At 39.6% G+C, this 24,668-nt stretch overlaps 1 protein-coding gene across 1 annotated transcript in view; it reads right to left on the reverse strand.

Annotated features, from left to right (window-relative positions):
• Positions 1–14,282: 14,282 nt before the first annotated feature.
• Positions 14,283–24,668, reverse strand: part of MCCC1 (methylcrotonyl-CoA carboxylase subunit 1) — a 60,127-nt gene continuing 49,741 nt past the window's right edge. Inside the window, exons 15-19 of the mRNA XM_055307983.1 lie at positions 21,997–22,046; positions 18,647–18,784; positions 17,198–17,305; positions 15,410–15,481; positions 14,283–14,608 (exon numbers count right to left, since the gene is read on the reverse strand). Coding sequence (XP_055163958.1) covers positions 14,480–14,608; positions 15,410–15,481; positions 17,198–17,305; positions 18,647–18,784; positions 21,997–22,046 — 497 coding nt within the window. The 3' untranslated portion in view covers positions 14,283–14,479. The remainder of the gene's footprint in view (positions 14,609–15,409; positions 15,482–17,197; positions 17,306–18,646; positions 18,785–21,996; positions 22,047–24,668) is intronic.

Raw genomic sequence — 24,668 nt, forward strand, 5'->3', positions numbered from 1 at the left:
CATATACCCAAAAGATTTACTAGTTCATGCAGTTTTATGTGTAATAATGCCTATCAATGAGACGGGGAAAAAATCATCTTTAAGAAAACCTATTATTTTTTTGCTACCAAGGCTCTTTTATAGGAGCTCTGAATGATATAATTTAATGAGTAGAGCTATTACCCCAACTATAGTTTGCAAAGGTAGTAATATAGACCACAGACCATTTTCAGTATGTAAAAAAGTCTAACAGAAATGGCTTAGCTAAAGAAAAAAAAAAAAGCTTTCTATTGCTAATGAATTGAAATTCTTTCCTTTTAGCTGGGGCTTTTTTAGTTCAAGGTGGTAATACATATTATTCCAAGCCTATTATGAACTACATGTGTTCTTTGATTACTTTTAAAAAATGAAGAAATTACTTGATGACTTGTTAATAAATACATGTGGTTTTGTTGGAGGGGAAAAATGTTTTAATGCCAAAAGTCCCTGTTGATAGAAATAATTAAGGAGAATCTAAGAGGTAAAGAGGTTGGGAACCATTACACTGCATATTTATATTAGAATAGATGTTAGAAACAGCCTTCAAAATATTAAAAATTTACTTTCTTCTCATTAATGAGATCATCCTGTTTTAGATTCATCACTATGAATCTAAAATTTAAAAGTGGTGGCATCAGATTTTGTATTTAATAGCAGAGACTTGGGTAATTACAGCGATATAATTCAATGAATGAAGGGGGAACAGTTTCAACAAAGAGGGAAAATAACAAAAGAAATGGCTCCTGAAAATATCGCAGGTTTATACTATTAGTTTCAATTTTAATTCAAAACAATTCAAATCAAAAGAAACATGAATCTCTTTTACCTTACTTGAAAAACTGCAGACAAATTAAGCTTTTATTTTGTAATTTTCCATTTGCTTTACTGGAAGATTTTTTTATTGGGCTTTTTTTGTGTGTTAGTTATATACTCTATTGATTAATTCAACCCAATGCCAAGGAAGCAGGAATTGAGATGCTGGCAGATGTTGCTGCTTCTACCAGATAGAATATATAAGAGGAGAGCCAACCGGCTTCTACATTGTGGTTTCAATTAGAGCTTAGAGTGAATAAATTCATCTAAGAGAACTCAGGATCCCGCTGGCCCTGAGGAAATTCATAAGATGAATCATTTCTGTTTTAGTCCCAAATAAACATAGATTTTTAAAGTTCAAGAAGGGGTCAAAGCATGATTTCTCGCTACCCAACCTTTGTCAACATCTTCCTTTCAAGTGGGGGCCTGTAAGTAATGCAGGGCAGACCCTGTGAGCTGACCAACCAAGTTGGGTGGAGGCCGGAAAGAAAGACCAAGCAGGCCAGATGGGTAGGATACAGAGGTTGAGAGAGTCCAGTGTGCTGCTTGGTGGAACATTGAGGCTCCAGTCATATTTAGTGCTTAGATTTCACAGTCAAAGGAAAACTAAATAAGGTTGTAAATAATTTATAAGGGTTTTTAAATATATACAAAAGTATACCAAACCACCTAAATGTACCCATAGCCCAACTTCTACAATTACCAACTCCAAGCCAGCCTTGTCTCAACTATACCCCATCCATTCCGATGGCCTGAAGAATTTTTATGCAAATCTAGAATATAGTATATTTTGTTCATATGTATTTCCACACCTCTAAAAGAAGGGGATTTTATTTTTTTTATTTTTTTTTAAGAAGGGGATTTTAGAAAAAAAAATACAGTACCATGAACTTACCCAAAAAGTAACCATAATTCCTTAATATCTTTAAGCATCCAGTTCATGTTAATATTTCCTCAGAGTGCCTTGTACATTTTTTTAAGAACATGAATTTTACTTAGAAGGTTAATTGACTCAGGTCTATGTTCCTGATTTCCTAAAAAATTATAAACTGCTTGGGGAGAGGGATTGTGTTTTGTTTATGCCTGCCTTTGAGTGTTTTGCCCATTCTTATGCCCAGATTTCACAGAAAATTAAGTAAATGTATAATAAAAGCTTTTTATGACTTTTCACGTAATTAGATTCACAGATCAGAAAAATAATCACCACACCACTTGTTCAGGTTTTTGATAAATAGAAACAATATAGATGTTCAATTTATTCTATTAAGTTGGAATGAAATATCATATAGAGCATAATTAGGCAATTGCAAATCTGCAACATTTGGCTACTAAAAATCTCTCTTGATAGCTATCATAATTTCTGACAACCCAAGGAAAGGATTCTCCAGAGAATGACCTACTCTGTTGGTTTTGGCACAATATCCATGGGGGTCAAAGAAATGTACAAGAACATCCCTGATAGGAGAAAAATGTGTCCTATGAATTTTAATGCAAAAAAATCAAAGTTCTGTCTTGGATCCAATCAAGGTGAATAATTTTGAATATATCCATACAGGGATGGTCCCTTTTGTACCATCTCCCCACCTGCTTCCTTCTCTCACTTCAACTCTTCAACTCCAATCCTGGTTCTTTTTTAGAGTGCACAAATGAAATACATGGGAAAAGAAAATTGAGGGATATGTATATCCTCAGGCATAGGACCATAATATGAAAAAAGAAAGCTATGTACATCAAAATGTTAAGTGCTGCATTATTTTATAATAGCAAAAATAAAAAAAAATCTAAGATTAGAAGCATGGTTATATAAATTATATTTTATCCATTTACTGGGAATAGCTAAGGAATAATTATGCAGTTTTTAAAATAAGAATTATGAAGACCATGTACCAACATAGAAAATGCTTATGTGTGTTAGGAACAAATAATCAGGGTTGAAATTCTATGGAGGAGAAAAAAAAAAAGAAAAAGAAATTCTATGGAGAATATGATTTTTTAAAGAATATTTATTTATTTATTTGAGAGAGAGAGAGAGAGCCCAAGTGGTGGCAGGGAGGGGGATGGCTTGGGAGAGGGATAGAGAGAATCTCAAGCAGACCCTACCAAGCACAAGCCTGATGCAGGGCTCAATCTCACAACCCTGAGATCATGACCTGAGCCAAAATCAAAAGTCATGCATTTAACCAACTAAGCTACCCAGGTGCCCCTGGATGGTCTGACTTTAACTTTGTAAAAAGTGTACCTATAAATAAAAATTGAAGGAAATAAAATAATAATGGTGGTTATGTTAGTGTGTGGAATTACACATGATTTTAAAAATATTATTTACCTGGCCTTTAGAATATATTAAATAAATACCAATTTCTTTGGTTTTTCTATTCCCTCTACCTAACATTTAAAAAAATTGTGTGACTGTATATTAAAATTTTTTATTTTATTTTTTTAATTTATTTTTTATTGGTGTTCAATTTGCCAACATATATAATAACACCCAGTGTTCATCCCATCAAATGCCCCCCTCAGTGCCCGTCACACCCCCCAACCCCACCCACTAAAATTTTTTAAAGCTAAAAATAACAGTTAATGGCATTAAATTTAAATATTTTCTTTTTAAAGTCTGCATCCAGCTTATATATAAAACAATATTTATATTTTATCTTTTTAGTTTTACATATAAAACAATAGTAAAAAAAAATAAGATTAACTTTTAAAAATGATGAAATAAAACATAATTATTTTCTTTTTTTTAAGTAACATCTACACCCAGTGTGGGGCTTGAACCCACCACCTTGAGTCAAGAGTCACATTCTCTACTGAGCCAGCCTGGTACCTCTATTTTATTTCGTTCATTATACTTAGGGGTGCCTGGGTAGTTCAGTTGGTCAAGCATCCAACTCTTGATATCTGCTCAGGTCATGATCTCAGGGTGGTGAGTGAGGTTGAGTCCCTGGGCGTGGAGCCTGCTTAGGATTCTCTTCCTGCTGCCCTGCCTCTGCCCTTATGTCTGCATGAGCTCTCTCTCTAAAAAAAAAAATAATAATAATAATGTTTTTTTACTTCTTCTTCTACTTAAATACAATGTATTTAATAATGCAATGTCTAGCAGGGATCCTTACACTTTGGGGCCCTTGATATATATTGACTGAATAGATTCTGAAATCATTCATTTATTTGTACATTCATTCAACAAATGTTTATTGAAGAATTACTTTACCCAATTAAATGTATATTTTTGGTGACTTAGAAAAGGGATAGATGTTTTGTCAAATTATGTAATATATGTAAAACTATTAAAAAATGTAAGTGCACACCCTAAAAAATTGTTGTAAAATAAATCCCCTGGTATCCACTTTGTCTTTCTAACTTCACATATTTTTCTTAAACAAAGCCCCTCCCCTTTGTAAAAGCCTCAGGACTCACAAACTCTGGATCTGCCCCTCGGCAGAGCTATCCTGACTCTTAGATACTCTTTGCTTCCAGACAGATCATACAGTGTGACACTGTCCATTTTCCAATGAAAAATGTTCTATGTATCTCGATGAGCTCAAACCCGTGGCTGCTCAGGTAGCTACTGAGAGAGAAGAAATGCCTGACCTTTCAGAGGAGCGTGGTCGATGGTTTGGGTTTGGTTCTCATAGCAGTGGACCTCCAGTGGACAGCTGGCTTTCTCTTTTTTCTGAGACAGACCGTGACACATGGAGCAGGAGCCAGGCCAGTGAATCAATAACTAGTCCCTCCAACGTGGAGTTGCTATCGGAAGCCTAGCTTGTTAGGCATATAGAATATTTACGACAGATCTGAATAGTTTGCCAACATTTAAAAATCGAGAGATTTCATGTGAAAAGTTGGCTTTCTGTCTTCTCGTAAGCAATTGGAAGATGTGGCCCGTCTGGGCCCGAGTCCCCACCTGGCCTGGCACCCACTGGGTGGAGCTGAGGTACAGCTTTCTGAAACCAGACCTCCTCCCCGAAACCCTGCCACTTCGTTTAAAGGTGTTCTCTGAGTGTTTGGTCCCTTTACGCATTTGTGAACCCTGCTCTGACCTATTACCTTGTGTTGATACAAATTAAATTTAAAGAAAACAAGGAACAAGTTCCCCCGAAATAGTCTGAGTTTCTTATCAATATTTCCCGAACACTTGACAAAAGTGCTAGTAAGATATTACCCCAAACGGAGTTAAACTATCTAAAGGCATTCGACGTGAATAAAATCAGAAATGTGCAAAGGTTCATCTCAAATGAAATAACTTCCTAATCAGAAGCAGTAAGAGGCAGCTAAACATAAGTATAGATTGGTGGTTCTTGAATTTCAGTATGCACCAAAATCTCACCTGGAGACCTTGTTAAAACAGATTGCTGGGTTGCATCCCAGTGTTTCTGATTCATTATGTGTAGGCTGGGAATTTGCATTTCTAAAAGGTTCTGAGCTACTGCCCAGACCACTGGCCCAGGAGTGTCTTTTTGACAACCACTGCCTCCTGTTACTCAAAATGCGGTAGGTCTCCTGGCAAGCAGCTTGGGAGCTTGTTAGAGATGGAGAATCTAGGACTCTCTCTAGACCAATGGAATAAGGAGCAGGTGCTTTGTAGGAACATTGCATTTGGAGATACACAGAACTAATTATTCCCAAACCCTCCTGGTAAAAATTACCTGGGTGTTTGTTAAATATACAGAATGCCAGGCCTTTCTCTTAAAAGTTCTATTCAGAAATCTGTGTTTGTCAAGCACTCCAGGTGCTTCCTATCATTAGGAAAGTTTAGGGAAAATAATTTCATAGTGGTTTTAATAAATCGAAAGAATATGTTATTAAAATGGGGGCAAGCAAATGAAACATAGAAAGTAGGAAATCTCAGGAGAGAAAATTGGTAGCATGATTTCAACCATTTGGGGGTCTTTATTTTTTTTTTTACTTAAATTCAGTTAGCCAACATATAGTACATTATAGTACAGTAGGTTTCAGATGTAGAGGTCAGTCATTCATTAGTTGCATATAAGACCCAGAGCTCATCACATCACGTGCCCACCTTAATATCTGTTATCAGGTCACCCCATCCCCCCCACCTCTTCTCCAGAAACCCTCTTTGCTACAGTTAAGACTCTCTTATGGTGTCCCTCCCTCTAATTTTTTCACACCAAGTTTTCCCTTCCATCTCCTACAATCCTCTGCGTTGTTCTTATATGCCACATGAGTGAAACCATGATAACTGTCTTTCTCTGATTGACTTATTTCACTCAGCTTATTACCCTCTAGTCCATCCACATTGATGTAAATGGTAAGATTTAATCCTTTTGGTGGCTAAGTAATATTCCAGTGTACATATATACCACCCCAATGTTTATAACAGCAATGTCCACAATAGTCAAATTGTGGAAAGAGCCTGGATGTCCATCAACAGATACATGAATAAAGAAGACGATGTGTGTTATATACACATCTGGGACTTCTTAGCCACTGGTATGCATTTTTTTGGGGGGAGAGATGCACCAAACTCCTTTTATCTGGGTCCCTGCCCATCAAGAACCATTGTCATTATGATTTGGCTTCTCTGTGCTTTTCACACCTGAAGAAACACACCAGTCAAATCAATATGAGTATTCTGATTTGAGTGACAGGTACATCTTTCACTGTGAATCAAGAAGTCATCATTAAGGTGTTGATATCTTTTTCTGTGGATTCTATTAGTGTCTAAGAGAACAAACCACTTTTGTTTTAATAACGAAATCAAATTTCTGGGCATGTGTGTATGTTATTTGAATTGAAGAAAGGACAAATTATTTTGCCCACAAGGTTTTCTTATGTGGATATTCCCCTGTGTGGTTTTTAACTTTTTTATACATTCATTTAAGTCAGATTTTTTGAAAGCAGAATTACATTAACAAATAATAAGTCTGCAAAATATATAAGAAATAAAATATTTAAAGCAGAGTTGAGGAAATTGCCTTTTTAAAAAAGTTAGTAGTTGACACATACTAGTTTCAGCTGTAGGGCATAGTGATTGGACACCTTCATACGTCATGCTGTGCTCACCACAAGGGTAGCTACCATCTGTCACCATACAACACTGTTGCAATATCATTGACTCTATTCCTTAGGCTGTACCTTTCATTCCTAGGACTCATTCATCCTGTATCTCCTACTCCCCTTCACCCATTGGCCATCCCCCACCCCGTCACTCCAGCAAGCATCAGTTTGTTCTCTGTGGAAGTTGTCTTTATTTTTTATTTTTATTTTTTAATTAGGCTCCATGCCCAGTGTGGAGCCCTATGCGGGGCTTGAACTCAGGACCCTGAGATCAAGACCTGTGCTGAGATCAAGAGTTGGTTGCTCAACTGACTGAGCCATCTAGGTGCCCCTGGAAGTTGTCTTTAACAAATTCTTTCAGTTTTTATAGAGAATTAAATATTGGCCTCGATGAGTCATATCTTTTCTCTTAATCTGTCTCCACAATTCTCCATAGGAAGTATGAAATTTTACCCTTCTACTTAAAAGACCTAATAACCATCACTGAATCTAATTTTTCCCAAATATCAGAGATTTCAGAAGTCCTTTTGGGAAGTACCACGTCGCCTGCTCCACTACATACCCCCTGCCCAATCCCAGTCTTCATCTGGGAAATTAACAAATTCTTCATCAATGTTGAAACATGGCATTTCTCTTAAGGTTTTAAGAGAATGATCTTATTCTGGAAATAAGGCCACCAGAAGATCAGTTTGTCTGGAGGGTGTTTTTTAATTTGTTTTGTTTTTTGGTAGGCTCCATGTTGGACCCAAACTCACGACCCTGAGATCAAGACCTGAGGCAAAATCAAGAGTCAAGTCAGACATCCAACCAACTGAGCCATCCAGGTTCCTCTGGAGGGTGTTTTAATGTTAACCCCATTCTGAACAGAATGGTTTTTATTTCCAAGGTTCCAACTCCACCTTAAGTTACGCTAAGTAGGGTGGTCGAGCAAATAGCTCAACTACGATTCTCTGGCCAAACCAGTGTGGGGGCTATGGTCCCATTAAGTTCTCCAGGTAAGTTCTCAAGCAGTGATGAGATATTCAACCAAGGAGGGGACATTTTCAGAAAATGGTAAGTTCTGGATGAGTAAAATTGCCATTTCCCCTGCCTTGCTACTTCAGGAGGCAGCATTATATATAGAAAGGAGAGAATTTTTGGAATGAAAATTCCTGGTTTCAGTTTTGGTCCTAACAACTATGAGAAGTATGACTGTGTGGAAGTCACTTTCATATTCTCAGTTCTCTCAAATTTCTGTGAGGACAATATTGGTGGTTCCTCCATTGGTGATAAAATACCAGCACATCTAAAAATGCTTTATAAATGTGAGTTATACCTTCAAATGTGTTTTTAGGTTACTTTTTCAATAATGCATTATTAGATAGCCTCTCACCAAGCAATTTACTTCTTAGGAATTTATCCTCACAGAATTGTGTATGTGCAAAATGAAATACTGTCAGGTTTTTTGCTGCACCCCCCGCCCTTTTTTTGGTCATAGTAAGGCTTTGAAAATAAATGTCCACCAATAAGAGTCTGGTTAAATAAGTTATGTCCATTTAGTAGGACAAATGGAATACCTTGCAGCTGTGAAACAGAATAAGGAAACTCCCTGTATATATATTTTTAAAGATTTTATTTATTGGGATCCCTGGGGGGCGCAGCGGTTTGGCGCCTGCCTTTGGCCCAGGGCGCGATCCTGGAGACCCGGGATCGAATCCCACGTCGAGCTCCTGGTGCATGGAGCCTTCTTCTCCCTCTGCCTGTGTCTCTGCCTCTCTCTCTCTGTGACTATCATAAATAAATAAAATTAAAAAAAATTTTTTTAAAAAAGATTTTATTTATTACTCATGAGAGACACAGGGAGAGAGAGAGAGAGAGAGAGAGACACACACAGGCAGAGGGAGATGCAGGCCCCATGCAGGGAGCCCAATGCAGGACTTGATCCTGGGTCTCCAGGATCAGGCCCTGGGTCGAAGGCAGGCACTAAACCGCTGAGCCACCCAGGCTGCCCCTTCCTGTATATTGTTATAGAAGGCTCTCGAAGATACACAGTTAAATAAAAAAAGCAGGGGTGCCTGGGTGGCTCAGTGGTGGAGTGTCTGCCTTTGGCTCAGGGTGTGATTCTGGAGTCTAGAGATTGAGTCCCACATCAGGATCCCTGAATGGAGCCTCCTTCTCTCTCTGCCTGTGTCTCTGTCTCTCTCTGTGTGTTTTCATGAATGAATAAAATCCTTAAGAAAAATAAAAAATCAAAAAATTAAAAAAATTAAAAAAGCAAAGTGCAGAATGTGATCTTGATTGTAGAAGGTAGGATATTAGATGATAGAGTTGTATTGGTTTTGAGCATATAAAGAAACATTGGAAGGATACACAACAAATAATAGCGACTAAATGTTGCCAGGGGTGAGAAGACTGTGGGTAAGAGGGAGATTTTCTCTGTATGCTGTTTAGTATATATTTTTAGATTTTGAACCATTGGCACATATTAGCTATTCAAAAATTAAATTAATACTTACCTGAGAAGAGACTAATGATATCTACATTAGTAGCCAAGGAACTAAAGACCTGGGACTTATTTTGCATATAGATCTTCAGTAGTTGTTTGACATATTGTATTAATGTGGAATTGACTCTGTGGGCAAGGAGTGCAATGGGTGTGGCCTACAGAAGCGTAAGGAAGGTTGAGGGCAAATGTTGCCATTGCGGATGAGGCAGCCTGCTTAGAACAACATATCAAAAATGGAAGGTCTCAGTGGGGCCAGATGGACAATAGGAGAACAAACTTAGGCAGGATGCCAGCCTGAATTATGATTAACATGACACCTGCCTGCAGAAATAGGGACAAAACCACAATGCTTTTTATGACACAGGTGGTAATGATAAAGGAGTAAGAATAACCAAGAAGAGAGAAAAGCCCCAAGTTACCTTTTGTTGTTGTTTTTGGTTTCTGTTTTGGTGGGGGCAATGGGTTTGGAATGAGGATTATTTCTAATCTAAACAAAGAGTTTAGCACCAAGCCAATGAGGGGTGGTATGTGCAGAGAATGTCGTTAGCCACCTTAGGAGAGAGGGAGCTGCATCAGGGCTGTGACCTGGAGGTTTAGGGGGCAGGCACCCCCCCTACTTGCAACTCACTGCAAGAGACCAAGTCCATTAGAGTCAGATAAATGTCAGGGTGACAGGGCAATCATTGGTATTGGCTATGATCTGCTACCGATTCAGGCACCCCCGGTTCCAGAAGGAATAGTGTCCCCAGGGTTATTCACGGTGGGGTCGGGGGAGCAGATAGGCAAGGCTTCTCCCACCCAGCCTGTGACTGTGAGAGCTGAGAAGCGTGGGCCCAGCCTCCTGGGATGCCCTATACCTAGAGGCTGGTGGAGGAGAACCACGACCCCAAGGCTGCCGCTTCCTGGGGTCAACCTTCAGGGCGCAGTGTGTCACTAGCAGGAAGGCACTAATGACCCCAGGCTCCCTGCTCTGGGCACGGAGCAAAGCATTTGGGGACCTCCATCTCTTTCCCTCTCACCACACATTTTAAATCACATTTTCCTCTTCCTGGGTATTTCGAAGCTTGGTGTGAATATCTAGGAGTGCTTTCAGCGACCCTCTGATGAGAGGTGCAACGGCAGTGCAAGGTATTACTATCAACACTGTAAAATATCTTAACCACAACAGAGTGCCACATGGGGACAGAACACAGATGCACATTTCAACTTCTAATATTCCTCAGAGGACTATTCGAGGGCTAAGAATGGTAAGTGCAAGGGGTGAGAAGGGAAGCCAGGCAAGGAGGAAAAACAGAGCGAGTTCCCCTACGTAAGAGACCTCTCTTCTCTGCTGCCCCACGGAAGGGGTGACACCCGCTCACGCAGAGCCTGAAGCCGGACGAGGAGGGTCCCCCCTCCAGCGCCATCTACACACACGTGACCCCTGAAGATGGAGCAAGTCTGGCCCATCCCCTGTTCATGAAGCGAGCTGCTTCCGGGTGTGCTGTCCCATTAGCACGCAGGCTCTCCTGCCAGCCTGGCAGCCACCGTGGCCGAGAGAAGGGACCGTGGAGTCTCCCCCAGATGCGCCACAATCTGCCCTCACTGAACAGGTTTCTGGGTGACACTGGAGCAGGCTAGAGCTAGGAGAGGGTGCAGAGAGTGGACAGAGGGATGCACGTCCAGGTAGGGTTTTTCACCAGCCCAGTACCCAGGGGTTTTGCTGGCAAGGATGAGCAGCTGAGCTGAACCTAGAGCAGTTCCTTCATTGCTCTGGAGCAATAACTGCAGTTAAAAATTAATAAGCAGTTGCGTGAAAACGATGTTTCAGGCACAGTGTAAAGGCGACCTGTGCATTTTCTCCTCTGACTTCCAAAACAACCCTTGTGGGGTAGTGTTGCCACCTTTATTTTTGATGAAGCTCAGAGGGTAAGTGACTTTCCCCAAGACGCTACCGCAGGTGGCAAGGCAATGGTCTGAACACAAGAATTTTAACTCCCAAGGCTGTTTTGACTACAACCCTATGTAGCCTCGCCAGTGATAGAAAAGCAACCATCAGGGCTCCTAACCTTTGTCTTCTTCCTTATTCCAGGCCTGAACACAATGCACCCGGAATGCTATTGTCAGATAAGGTAGCAAACTGCTTTCTTCCAATCGTACAGCTCAGGTTTTGACCGGCGCTTGCAAATGGAGGTCATCCAAAACAAAAGCTACTTTTAGGCTGTGGAAATGTGCACCGAGCTGTCTCCTCCACCTCGCCCATCCAGCCCAGGCATCTGTATCTGGTGCCTGGTTAGGACTCACAGTCTCCAGTCTCTTTCCACTTTCTAGTCTGCACTCCAGACTGTGGACAGAAACAGCTCCGAAAAACATGTTTGTTGAAAATCTCCAGGACTCCCTACTGCCTCCAGAATAAAGTCCTTTCCCTGCTGGGCAGCCACCTCCTCAGCCCCTCTGGGCCGCAGCCCCTGTGATCCAGCCCAACCTGGATCGCTCCGTGCCCTGAACACTAGCGGCACTTTCACGCCTTACTGTTATTATTAGCCCTTGCTGGTCCCTTTCCCTGCGACGGCCTTATCTTACCTTCTCTCTCCACTGGCAGATGGCTGCACTCCAAAGCCCGGTTCAGATGTCACTGCCTCTCCCTCGGCCTCCCAGTCCCAAGGAGAATTACGCCACTCACCTGGCCCCTGCCACAGCACCTAGCACGCAGGTGTATCATGCTACCAACTATAGTACATTCTTCTACATAGCTGGATCCTGCTCCCCGTTAATGAGGGGAGGAGCAAAAATCATTCCTTACCATTTCGGTTTCCAGAGGCCCTGGGAGATATGGCAAATGCTTGGTCTTCAGTAGGAACAGATGCAGTCACACGCAAAGGAACTCTGCTCACACAGCCACACAGTTGGTGATGCTCTCAAAGAATTCCACCAAACGTGGGGAACTGGGCTCGCGGGCTTTAGATTCCTTCTGTGTGCGTTATTATCTATCATCAACACAGTCAAGTAACAAGGAAATTGAGAGCTCAATCTTGTTCCACTGAAAGAGATGAAAAGGGGAAAAATAGCAACCCCAAATTTCCACCAGAGCACCTTTACTTTTCCCTCTTGTAGAGAGTGCTGTTTGGATAGCGGCAAAGCCTCTGTTGCTAAAAAAAATACAGGTTTAAAAAGCTCTGGTTGAGATGGCCTTGTCCTTCATTACTCCATGCCTAATAAAAACTTCTTCCTAAATGATTTCACAGACTCTGGTTTTTTCCTCCTCCATCCATGTGCACATTGCTGCCAGATGAAATTTTTAAAAATATTATTTGAATTATGAAAAGTCTACATGTAACATGTTAGTTATGAAACATAATTGTGTGATAAATATAACCAACCAACCATTCAGCCCTGTAACATCGCAGTGGTTTGCGTGGTCTATATGCCTCACCGGTCTCAACCCCTGGCCTAATACCTGAAGCTAATCCCGGCCTTTAACTTTATGGTTCCAAAACTCATCCCTTGATGTTCTTCCCCTGTTTATTTTGTTGTTACGTGGTATTCCGTTGTGTGCCACACCAGTTATTTACCCCTTCTCCCACCAACCAGCTGGGATTGTTTCCAATGTTATGGGTAATGTGGCTATGAACATTCTTGGAGTACAAGTGCATTTGAGCATTTCTAGAAGTTAGGTCATAGGGTATGCAAATATGAAGTAATGTCAAAGCTTCTTAAATGGGATCTACTAGCCAAATTTTCTACAAATCACTGTTTTCCCTGCTAAAAAATAATTCAGTGTAACTGCTACTTCCAAGATAAAATCCAAAAGGGCTCTTCCACACCAGCTGGTCTGGCCCCAACCTCAGTTTCACACATTTTCTGTTACAGTCCCCTAAGTATCTCCCACTGCAGTTGGGCAGATCTGTTTTTGGATGTAGAATACACCTTGCTCATTTTCTTTTCTTTAAGGGGGGAGGGGCAGAGGGAGAATCTTTTTTTTAAAAAGACTTTGAGAGAGCATGCCAGCATGCACCATGCACTGTGAGTGGGGGGAGGGGCAGAAGATGGAGAGAGCAGACTGAGTGTGAGCCCAGCGCAGAGCCTCATCCCGCCACCTGCGATCATGAACTGAGCCGAAATTAAGAGCTGGACACTTCACCAACTGAGCCACCCAGGCGCCCTAGGAGAATCTTGGGCAGGGTCCGTACCCAGTGTGGAGCCCCATACGGGGCTTGATCTCATAACCTGAGATCATAACCTCAGCAGAGATCTAGAGTCAGATTAACCAACTGAGCCAGCCAGGTGCTCCAGGAAAATTACTTTCAACTCCATCATGTTTCCAGACTTGCATCTGTCTCTGAAATATGTCTGTTTTCATGATTGTAAGTGGGAAATAATTTAGTTAAACCTTTTCTCTTCTAGTACTTCTCTTTTTTATCAACTTGCTACCCACTTTCTTTTTTAAAAAAGATTTTATTTATTTATTTATTTATTTATTTATTCATTCATTCATTCATTCATTTATGAGAGACAGAGAGAGAGAGAGGCAGAGACACTGGCAGAGGGAGAAGCAGGCTCCATGCAGGAAGCCCAACGTGGGACTCAATCCCGGGACTCCAGGATCAGGCCCTGAGCTGAAGGCAGATGCTCAACCACTGAGTCACCCAGGCATGCCTAGCTACCCCACCTTCTAAAAGACACAACAGTGTATAAAATTTGAGGCAGAAACAAACTATATTAGCTTTTCTTTTTAATTAATTTATTTATTTATGATAGAGAGAGAGAGAGAGAGAGAGAGAGAGAGAGAGGCAGAGACACAGGCAGAGGGAGAAGCAGGCTCCATGCACCGGGAGCCCGATGTGGGACTCGATCCTGGGTCTCCAGGATCGTGCCCTGGGCCAAAGGCAGGCGCCAAACCGCTGCGCCACCCAGGGATCCCTATATTAGTTTCCAATAAAAAAGTATAATTCAATTTATTAGTATGAAATATTTTGAGATAATTTATTGTGTTTGACCCCAGTACATGATCCTCAAAGACAAAAATGTGTTTTAGCCTAGCCATATAATCATTTACTAGAAATGATGTTTATTAGACTCTGAGAAAAGCAGGAAGGCACTTTCTCTTTTTGCTGTAGAGATACTGTATTTAAGATACTGCTTAACTGGACATTTCTTTGATGGAGTTTATTCTGTTTTTCTTTTGTCAGATTCCTCTTCCTCAAATTCGATTAAAGGAGCATGTCTGTTGGCCTGAGAACCTTCTTTGTAGAACACTTTCTTGATCGTGCCATCCTTTGGAGCCTTTATGGCATGCTGCAAGGACACAAGACAGGACAATGATTGCAATACTCCTGAAGACTGAGCACATACTAAGGCAAGAGAGATGAAAAGTGAATAATAAAGCCAACTGTTACTGACGTTTCTCAAGCTTTTTTATACCACAGCACCCAGAGAAAATAATAGTTTCATGGTGTGCTTTGGGGCTGGGGTGGGGGAGTTACTATTTTGACATACCTGTAACACATTCAAGATCACTGACTGGGAAACTCTGGCTTAACTGGTAATTTGCAACAAGTTTCACTTGAAACTAGAATCTCACTTGAGAAGCTGTCAAAAACTACTGACCCTTGGGTCCTATCCCAGGAGATCCAATTCAACTAGTCTAGGAAAGTAGTTTTGAAAAGCTTTCCCCATCAGATGATTGTGATATGTGGCATAGGCTAAGAACTACTGGCCTACAATTTCCCACCATCTAAAAACCTAAACAGCTCATCTAGTTTGACTGAGGTTTTTCACCTTGATAATGATGCTTGGCATCCCATGTTTGGCCTTAGAAAATACCAACAGTTAACAATCAGTTGGGTGACTGAATTTAAGCTATTGATAATTTCTTTAATTTCAGAATCAGAATTGACAGGTACAGTTTCACAAAATTAAAATGAAAACATATTTAAAAGAAGGATGGTTTGGTTTTATTTCCTGTAGTTAATGCTTCATCAATCTGTGGTTCTTAGTATTTAAAATGGTATTAACTTACAAAATAAGGCAAAAAAAAACAATTAGGTCTGAAAGTTCCCAAAGTTTAATTGACAAGTGAACTTGTGATTTCATTACCTCCATTTTCATGGCAATCATAACCATTAGAGAATCTCCAGCTTTTACTTTGTCTCCAACTTTCACAAATATCTAGAGATTAAGAGTGACAGGTTAATATTTAAAAGCACAGAGTCCTCATGGTCCACAGAGTTGGTGTATGAATGTACACAGCAGAAGTATGGATCTATGTGGCAGCCTTATCTGCCAAAAAATAGGTGTATGGGTGCAAATCAGAGACCTACAGGTCAATCTGTCATTGTTGGCCCTCTCATCAGTGGGGGGCATTGCTTAGTTTCTTACCTCCATCTCCAAACCATCTAGTTTCCCTTGAATCAGATGAATATGCTTTATCTATCTTGAGATCCTTTTGCATTTTCATGAAAGTACAGACAAGCCATACCACCACCAAGGAAGAACCAAATACTTTAATGCCATAGGCAGGGTAGAGAGTCATGCCTGGTTTTCTAGATTTTGTAAGTAGTTTAGGACAGTGCTCCAAGTTTTAAGGAGCAAATAAATAATAAGTAAATGCATAGACTATCTTCATGTGAAAGAATTAAACATACTGGCAACCCTGGGGAAAAAAAAATCTCTATTTTCCATTTTACATGTATAAATGAACTCATATATCCCATGTCTGTCTTTTGGTTAACATGGTTATAAAGCAGTTTTTGGAAACATCACACAGTGGAGTTACCACCCAATGCTGGTAGTGTTTGATGAAATCAATGATTTAGGGAACATGTGCATCTTTTCCCCATAGATGTGCAGGGATGTCCACATTATGGAATGTCCATGGGAACAGAGACTGAGCGATTCAAGTCTCTAAGCTCATACTCCCTCTGGGCAAACATCTGCAGAAGCGAACAGTGGTTGTCATCACTTTCACTACTTAAATGGTTCTTTTCTTCTTCTCCTTTTCGGGTACTAAGGATATAGAGTTGAATTTTTATGACTTAGATGCATTTAAAGGGACTCTACTATATTCAAGTTTATAAAAAGGAGTCTACTGATCCACCACCACTTGAAGTTATTTCAGTGTGGATCTTAACTCTGAATATATATAGCGTTCAACACCAAATCTCGTTCTTCAACAGTACCAGCCTTTCAAATTTTATCTTAACACACATGCAATTCTGTACATTAGAAAAAATATTATTTCATGATAAATTGTTTGCTTTGAAGTTTGAAATTAAAAAAAAAACAGCATTTTTGGATAATGCTTGGTGAATTTTAATCCCAAAAAGACAAATTTAAGATTATTTGTACTTTGATGGAAAATTCCACTTTCAAAAATAATAGTATCATAAATTAGGTAAGTGGGTATTTTCATTGAAGACTGAACACAGAACCTGAATCTATCATACAGTTTGTTTGCTTCTTCCTTTCCTTTGTTCTTATTAAGATTTTTTTTTTTAAATTTTTATTTATTTATGATAGTCACACAGAGAGAGAGAGAGGCAGAGATATAGGCAGAGGGAGAAGCAGGCTCCATGCACTGGGAGCCCGATGTGGGATTCGATCCTGGGTCTCCAGGATCGCGCCCTGGGCCAAAGGCAGGCGCCAAACTGCTGCGCCACCCAGGGATCCCAAGATTTTATTTTTAAGTAATCTCTGCACACAGCATGGGGCTCGAATTTGAAACTCTGAGACACTTGCTCTATTGACTGAGCCAGCCAGGTCCCTCAGTCTCTTGTTTTCTTGAATAGGATGATTTCCAAGGAGAAAGATTTGGAGGGAAAAATGATGTATATGCCATTTACTGGGCCTTAATGAACACCATTCTACATACATTCACGTGATTACCTTTTCAATGGTACCAGTCATAGGAGCTATGGTACCTCCCTGAGTTCCACCTGAGCTCATCGAAGACAAGTATTTTGGGGGTGGAATGTCAATCTGAGTACTTCCTTCCTATAAATAGAAAACAAACTGGAAATGAAATCAAGTCAAATCACTGTAGCTTTATTCATATGCTTAAAGTAATAATTATTTTCAAGTTTTTTGTTAAATTATTAGTTATCTTTAATACCAGGGTTCTTTCTAATCTACCTTTGCAACCTGAAGCAAATTACTAACCCTCTCTCAGTCTTGGTATCCTATTATAAAGGAGTGATGGCATCATGCCTCACAGGGGATTAGAGGAATTAATGTATATAACTGTTGATAAAAGATAGCCACTGTCTGAAAGCCATTTTTTTTTTTTTGAAAGCCATTTTGAGCAGCATCCCCACTATTAAGTGCTTAGCTTAAGCCAGGAACTGTTCTTAAGTGTTATACATATGTGGTCAATCATCACAACAAACTTGTAAGGTAGGTAGTTACTGTTATTTTTCCTGTTTAGAGATGGGGGAACTAAAGCCAGAGAGTTTGACTTGCCCTAGGTCACACAGCTGCCCAGGGGTAGAGGCAGGATTTGAACCAAAGCAGATTCACATTCCAGAACTCCTACTTGTCACCATTCCACCATACTGCCTCCACCACCATACAGTTATAGCAGAGTAACTAATGAAAGAAATGCCTTATGAATTGAGATCATCCTTGACTCTGTATATAGTAAGTAGTTGAATTACTGGAATACTAAAAGCATCTCATCACAAAGGACTATGATCAGTAAGATGGTTCTCAAATGTGAGAAAACTCTGAAGAGGCCACAGTGTATTTGATAATCATTTTCTGCCCATGCAGAAACTATGGGCTCATCAGGCAGCAGGCTCCAAACTGAGAACAATGAGTCAGGAGACATGCTCCTACCTAAATCTGTGCCACAGCTGATTATCAACCATCCTTTGACTGCCAAGACACCACCATTACTCCCCACTACCTTCCTACTGCCCATCTTCCCCACAAGAAATATTGGGTCCATGGACTCTTCTCTCAATGGTCACCTCCTCCCAAATCCCCAGAATCCTAAGCACCAGGAGGATGGTGGTTGGGCAAGTATTCAGGCATCAAATCCCTCAGAAAGTATTGCCCAGTGGGCAGTGAGTTACTCTTGGACAAGAAGAGTGTGAGGACATGCTTCAGAATTAAAGGATGAAAATATATATGTGTTTATCAGTGAGGAGTATACAAAAGAACAAGGGAAGGCAGGAATGTGGCAAAGAAAGAGAGTGAAGAGGAGAACACAGAAGAAAGGTCACAGCAGTGATGGAAGGCAACAAGATCTTTCTAATGTTTCAGTGGGATGTTTCTGGGTCAAGCAATTTTCTCCCAAACCTCAATAATGTTATTATAAAAAGAGAGAGACATTACCATGGAAAATAGGTAAATAGTGTTTTCCAGGATAATTAGCTTAGTTTTACTAGCAACTCCATTAACAGAACATTTCAGGTAAGTGCAGTCTCCCTCATTACAAAGATCACCAAGGACTTGGAAAGTTTTGTCTTCAATCTAAAAAACAAAACAAAACAAAACAAAAAAAAACACACACAGAAAAATAAGATCCTTAAAATAAATAAATAACTACAGAATTAATAAAATCAGAATCAATTGTTTACCATTAATAGTTTCAAAAGGTAACAGGTGAAATATCTTTTTTTCTTTAATATCTTTTTAAAATTTTTTTTTATTTTTATTTTTTATGATAGTCACACAGAGAGAGAGAGAAAGAGGCAGAGACATAGGCAGAGGGAGAAGCAGGCTCCATGCACCGGGAGCCCGACGTGGGATTCGATCCGGGGTCTCCAGAATCGCGCCCCGGGCCAAAGGCAGGCGCCAAACCGCTGCGCCACCCAGGGGTCCCATTTTTTTTTAATTTTTTTTTATTTTTATTTTTTATGATTTTAATATCTTTTTTTAAAAGCCATGTAGGAACTTTCCCTCTAAGATTCATAAATAAAGTACTCTAGATAAATACAGCAGTAAGGTAATTAAAAAAAAAACAGGTAACTTATCTATAGCACCATAATGCTAAAATGTTCATTTAAGAATAACAATAAAAACATGAAATAAAAATACAAGTCAAATTTAGCAAAATTATTAAAATTCAGTTGACTATTCTTGCATGCTGATATTCATTTCTGAGTACCTGATGTCAAATTTGGTTTTACTATGCCAATGTCAGAAATGAAAAAAGCCAGAACCACATAATTAGATGTGTATCTTTTATCTCCCCAACATGCAGATAAAAATTATGGGTTTCAGTTTTGAGTTTAAGAAGATAAAATAGCTGGAGATTGGCCACAGTTTTCTAACTAAGAGAGAATGCCAAAGAACAGATTTCACACTTGATCTTTCAAGGAAGCTGACAAAGGGACATGAAACCTTTCTGTTTTAAAAAATGTTTTCTCACATATACACCCAAGGAAATAAATTCCTTAACACACAGGAAATCCATTTAAATCTTCTCTATTTTTCATTTCAATTCCCACAAGGTTATTGTCAAAGTCCCGTGGCTATTCTTTTCAAATATTTTACAGAGGCTAAGGTGAACCAGGTTAGACTGCAGTATTTATATGCTGGTTCTCATGTATCCTAAGTTAAATATGACATTTACTGGGCTCTGTAACCTACTAAAACAGCCATTTGAATGTTTGTGAAATTCTCAGGACATAAAGGTTAGATTGGGAACAGTTTTGTTTAAAGGTTTACACAAGCGCATTCTAAAGTTGTGAATGTAGTTCAAAGAACATATTAGAACAAATCTGTAGTTGACTTTACCAAGGGAATAAGAAAGGGCCCCCAAGCCAGAGATACCAATATAAATTACAACTCCCATATCCTAAAATAGGTAGACTTCCCAGTTTTTCCAAATCTCAGTGAATCAAAATGGTTATCTCATAGCATTGGCAGATCCCAAGTATGTCCTCGATCAATTCATTTTGTAGGATTTAAAGTCTCTTGGCTCATATTAAAAATGATTTATTCTGCTCTCTGAATTTATACCTTACTAGATAGGAATTTGGTTGAGTTCGTACTCTTTTTTTTTTTTTAAATCCCTTTAAGCACTTCATTTTGCCAGTGTAATGAACTTTTTTTATTTGAGGACTACATAATCATTTTAACTAGAGATTCTCAAAGTATGACCTGCAGGTCCCCTGGGGTCCCCAAAACCCTTTTCGGATCCACAGAGTCAAATCACTTCTCATAATAATACTAATGTTATTTGTCTTTTTTACCCTCATTCTCTCACGAATATACAGTGGGATTTTCTAGAGACTGCAGGACATGTGATGTTATCCTAACAGCTAATGGAACATGTGCCTGGGTAATATTAGGTTTTAAGTTTTCTCAGTTTATCCTACAACTCAACAACATTAAAAAAAAAAACAACCTAATTTTGAAAAGAGGCAAAGAACTCAAATAGACATTTCTCCAAAGAAGTTATACAAATGGATCATTAGCATATGAAACAATGCTCAACATCATTATTCATTAGGGAAACGCAAATCAAAACCACAGTGAGATAACACCTCATACCCATTAGGTTGGCTATTATAAAAAAAGAAAAAGAAACAGAAAATCAATGTTGGCGAGGATACAGAGAAAAGGGAACCCTCATGCACTGTTGATAGGAACGTAAAATGGGGCAGCCACTGCGGAAAACAGTATGGTAGTTCCTTATAAAATTAAAAATAGAACAAGAACATATGATCCAGCAATTCTATTTATGGGTATATACCTAAAAGGATTAAAAATAGGATCTCAAAGAGGTATCTGTCTGCCAGGTACATAGAAGCATTATCCACAATAGGCAAAAGGTGGAAGCAACCCAAGTCTCCATCAAGAGGTAAGTGAAAAGACAAAGCGTGGTATATAGGGGCAGTGGAATAGCATTCCACTTCAAAAAGGAAGGAAATATGGACACATGCTACAATATAGAAGAACCTTAAAGACCTGCTAAGTGAAACAGCCAATCACAAAAGGACAAATGTTGAATGATTTCATTCCTATGAGGTACTTAGTCAAATTCATAGACACAGAATGGTGGTTGTTAAGGGCTGGGGGTGAGGGGGGAGGTAGAGAGGGCAGGTGGAGTGTTACTATTTAATGGGGGTTCACAGTGTCAATTTTGCAAGAGGAAGAAAGAAGAGATAGATGGTGGCCATGCTTGTAAAATGATGTGAAGAATGTATTGAATGTCTTTACATCCCAAAATGTTTAATACGATAAATTTTACATATAATTTTTAAAATATACATGAAAAATATCAGAAATAAAAAGTACACTCAATTTAATCTTCTGAATGGTAAATATTAGAACATGTAATTAACATAAACACAAAGCTCTTTGGGGAGTCTTCATTTTTAAGGGTGTACATGGAGTTTTAAACCAAAAAGTTAGAGAACGGCTGCTTTAGATGTAAATACATGCACATACTTTAGAGACTTGTCAGGCGTCTGATTCAAAGCTATTATTATTTCTTTTTCTTAAACCAAGTTTTCATGCTTAAGGGAACTATAGCCAAATTGAGGAGACAATCAGAAACTACAGAGGGGGTAATTTCCCCAAATTGGTCTCAAATAAAAGCACATGACATCCTTCTAACTATAGTCATAGTGGTCACTGGCTTCGGAAAAATCAGAGTGTGAAAAGAGACCCTCCTTGGTATGAGAGAGATCAGATTTAGCTATAAACTGTAGAACAAAACCAGTAAGGCTTACCTGCATGCTATATGACCCATCATGGTTATATGTTACAGCTATGGCTACATCTTTACAGAAAAGCGGGGAAAAATTGAAGAAAAATTAGAAGACATCCATTTATTCAATAACTGACATTCTATACATCGCTTTCAACCTAAAAGAAAACCAGCTGTTAGGAATATCAACATTTTTTAATTCCCAATAAAGATATTTTTTTTTTTAAATCTAGAGGCAGTTTCCAATAAAAATGAATTTCAAAGTTTTCTTTTTTAAAAAATGAAGTTTTAGCAGTCTCTTAACTATAGAGAAGAAACTGGTGGTTACCAGAAGGGCGGTGGGTGGAGGATGGGTGAAACAAGTAAAGGAGAGTAAGAGTACACTTGTCTCGATGAGTGCTGACTAATATACAGAATTGCTGGATCTCTATATGGTGTACCTGAAACTAATGGGACACCTGGTGGCTCAGTTGGTTAAGCATCTGCCTTCAGCTAGGATCCTGATCTTGAGGTCCTGGGATAGAGCCCCGCATTGGGCTTCCTGCTCAGCAGAGAACCTGCCTTTCCCTCTTCCTCTGCTCTCTCTTTCACTCTCACTCTTGCTCTCTCCCAAATAAATAAAATCTTTAAAAAACAAAAAAACCACAGTATGTTAACTACACTGGAATTAAAATTTTTTTAAATGGAGTTTTAGCTCTTTTAATGTTGTAGAATATTTTAGGTATTTTTTTCTTCAACAAGAAAAATTGCAGTGTTAAAGTGGAAATATAATGAATTGGGAGAGAGAAACTCTAGTTTAAGACCCATATCTGCTATTATGAGAATGTAACAATGAGTTAATAAATGTAAAAGTGCTTTGTAAACTGTAACAGATCATACAAATATAATATACAATATATTTCATAGTATTCTGTGAACACAGAAGTGGTTAAAGACTCTCCTAGGAGATGGGGATTGGGGGGAAAGACCTTCCTAAGAAGTAGAAATCAAGTTTTCTTGAATCAAGTGGTACAGAGAATGCAGACCAAAGTCATCTCATCAACTCCTGATACTTTAACCACCATTTTGATGCTGCCAGCTCAAATCTATTTCCAGCCCTGACCTTCCTTCTCCAGAACTCTGATTAGTCATTCCCAGCTGGATGCTCTATCGGCACCTTAAAGTGAACATGGTGGGTCCAATAAATCATCTCTCTGCTCTGCCTGCATTCCTCCTGCCCCAGGAGCTCCGTGGCTGGCATTATAGTTTTCCTGGTCATCCAGGTTTAAAGCCTGTCATTCTCACCTTCTCCTTTGGTTTCCACGTGCGATGGTCACTACAAAGCTGCCAAATTCTTCCGTACCTGTCCTATTCATTTTGTCCTTTCATTTGCATTGCTCACCCCTGATTCAGGCTGGAGGCCGCAGGCCTGGGTAACTCTAAGGCCTTCTTGGGACTTCCTGCTTCTTGTCTCAGCCCTTCCAGATGATGCTTCCTAGGGTGTCTTCATTATATTCTAAATACTTGGCCTGGTATGGAAGGCCCCAGACTCACTGTGTTACTTCCCACCATTCTTCTACACAGTCCTTTATTACAACCAAATGGTAAAATGGGCCAATCGATGTTCTCCATATGTGTCTCTAGTGTTCCGCCCTGGGGTGCCTCCTTGCTCATGCTCCTCCCTCACTGTGTTACCAGTCCCCAGCCACACCAAACTGAAACCTCGCCACGTGTTCACATCGTGCTCCTTCCTGGTGCCTGGGAAAAGTCTGTCTAGGTGGAATGAATTTGCCCTCCTCTGAACATGTAGATAGATATTTGCATATAAAACACCATTATGTTTCTTTCTTCATCCAGTTTTATGATAGAATGATTTTTCTCTTTGTCAGCTATTTTTCTTAAAAATTGCAAAAATAAAACTGTTCACAAAAGTCAAGCACCAAAGTATATAGAGTAAAAAGGGAAAGTCCTGTCTATTGCCCCATATTAACTACTATTAAACTCTTTAGTGGGAGTCCTTTTAGAATGCACAAACAGGGATCCCTGGGTGGCTCAGCGGTTTAGGGCCTGCCTTTGGGCCAGGACATGATCCTGGAGTCCTGGGATTGAGTCCCACATCGGGCTCCCTGCATGGAGCCTGCTTCTCTCTCTGCCTGTGTCTCTGCCTCTGTCTCTCTGTCTCTCTCTCTCTCTCTCTCTCTCTGTGTGTCTCTCATGAATAAATAAATAAAATCTTTAAAAAAAAAAAAGAATGCACATATTTTTCTTTTACAAAAATAGTATATCCTTATACATATTGTTCTGCAATCAACTTTAAAAACTTATTTATTCACTTTTCCAACTTTTTTATTAACATATGACACATATATCCAATTGGCTTTCAAAAGTAGCAAGGGGGAGAGAGAGACAGGCTCCCTTAAGGGAGCCTGATGCTGGACTCGATCCCAGGGCCCTGGGATCATGCCCTGGGCTGAAGGCAGATGCGCAACCACTGAGCCACCCAGGCATCCCCACAACAAACTTTCTATGTGCTGTCTCATTTAATATCCACAACAACCCAAGAAAGTAGTTACCACTATCACTCCCATTTATGGCTGAGGACACTTGATGCTTAGAGAGAGTGTGTGTCTTGCTCAAGGGTCATAGACACAAAAAAAAAAAAAAAAAAAAGACAAAAAAAACCCCCAACACCCCCCCCCAAAAAAACACAAAAAA

This window comes from Nyctereutes procyonoides, unplaced genomic scaffold, assembly GCF_905146905.1.
Source record: "Nyctereutes procyonoides isolate TBG_1078 unplaced genomic scaffold, NYPRO_anot_genome, whole genome shotgun sequence".
In the NCBI taxonomy this organism is placed as follows: domain Eukaryota; kingdom Metazoa; phylum Chordata; class Mammalia; order Carnivora; family Canidae; genus Nyctereutes; species Nyctereutes procyonoides.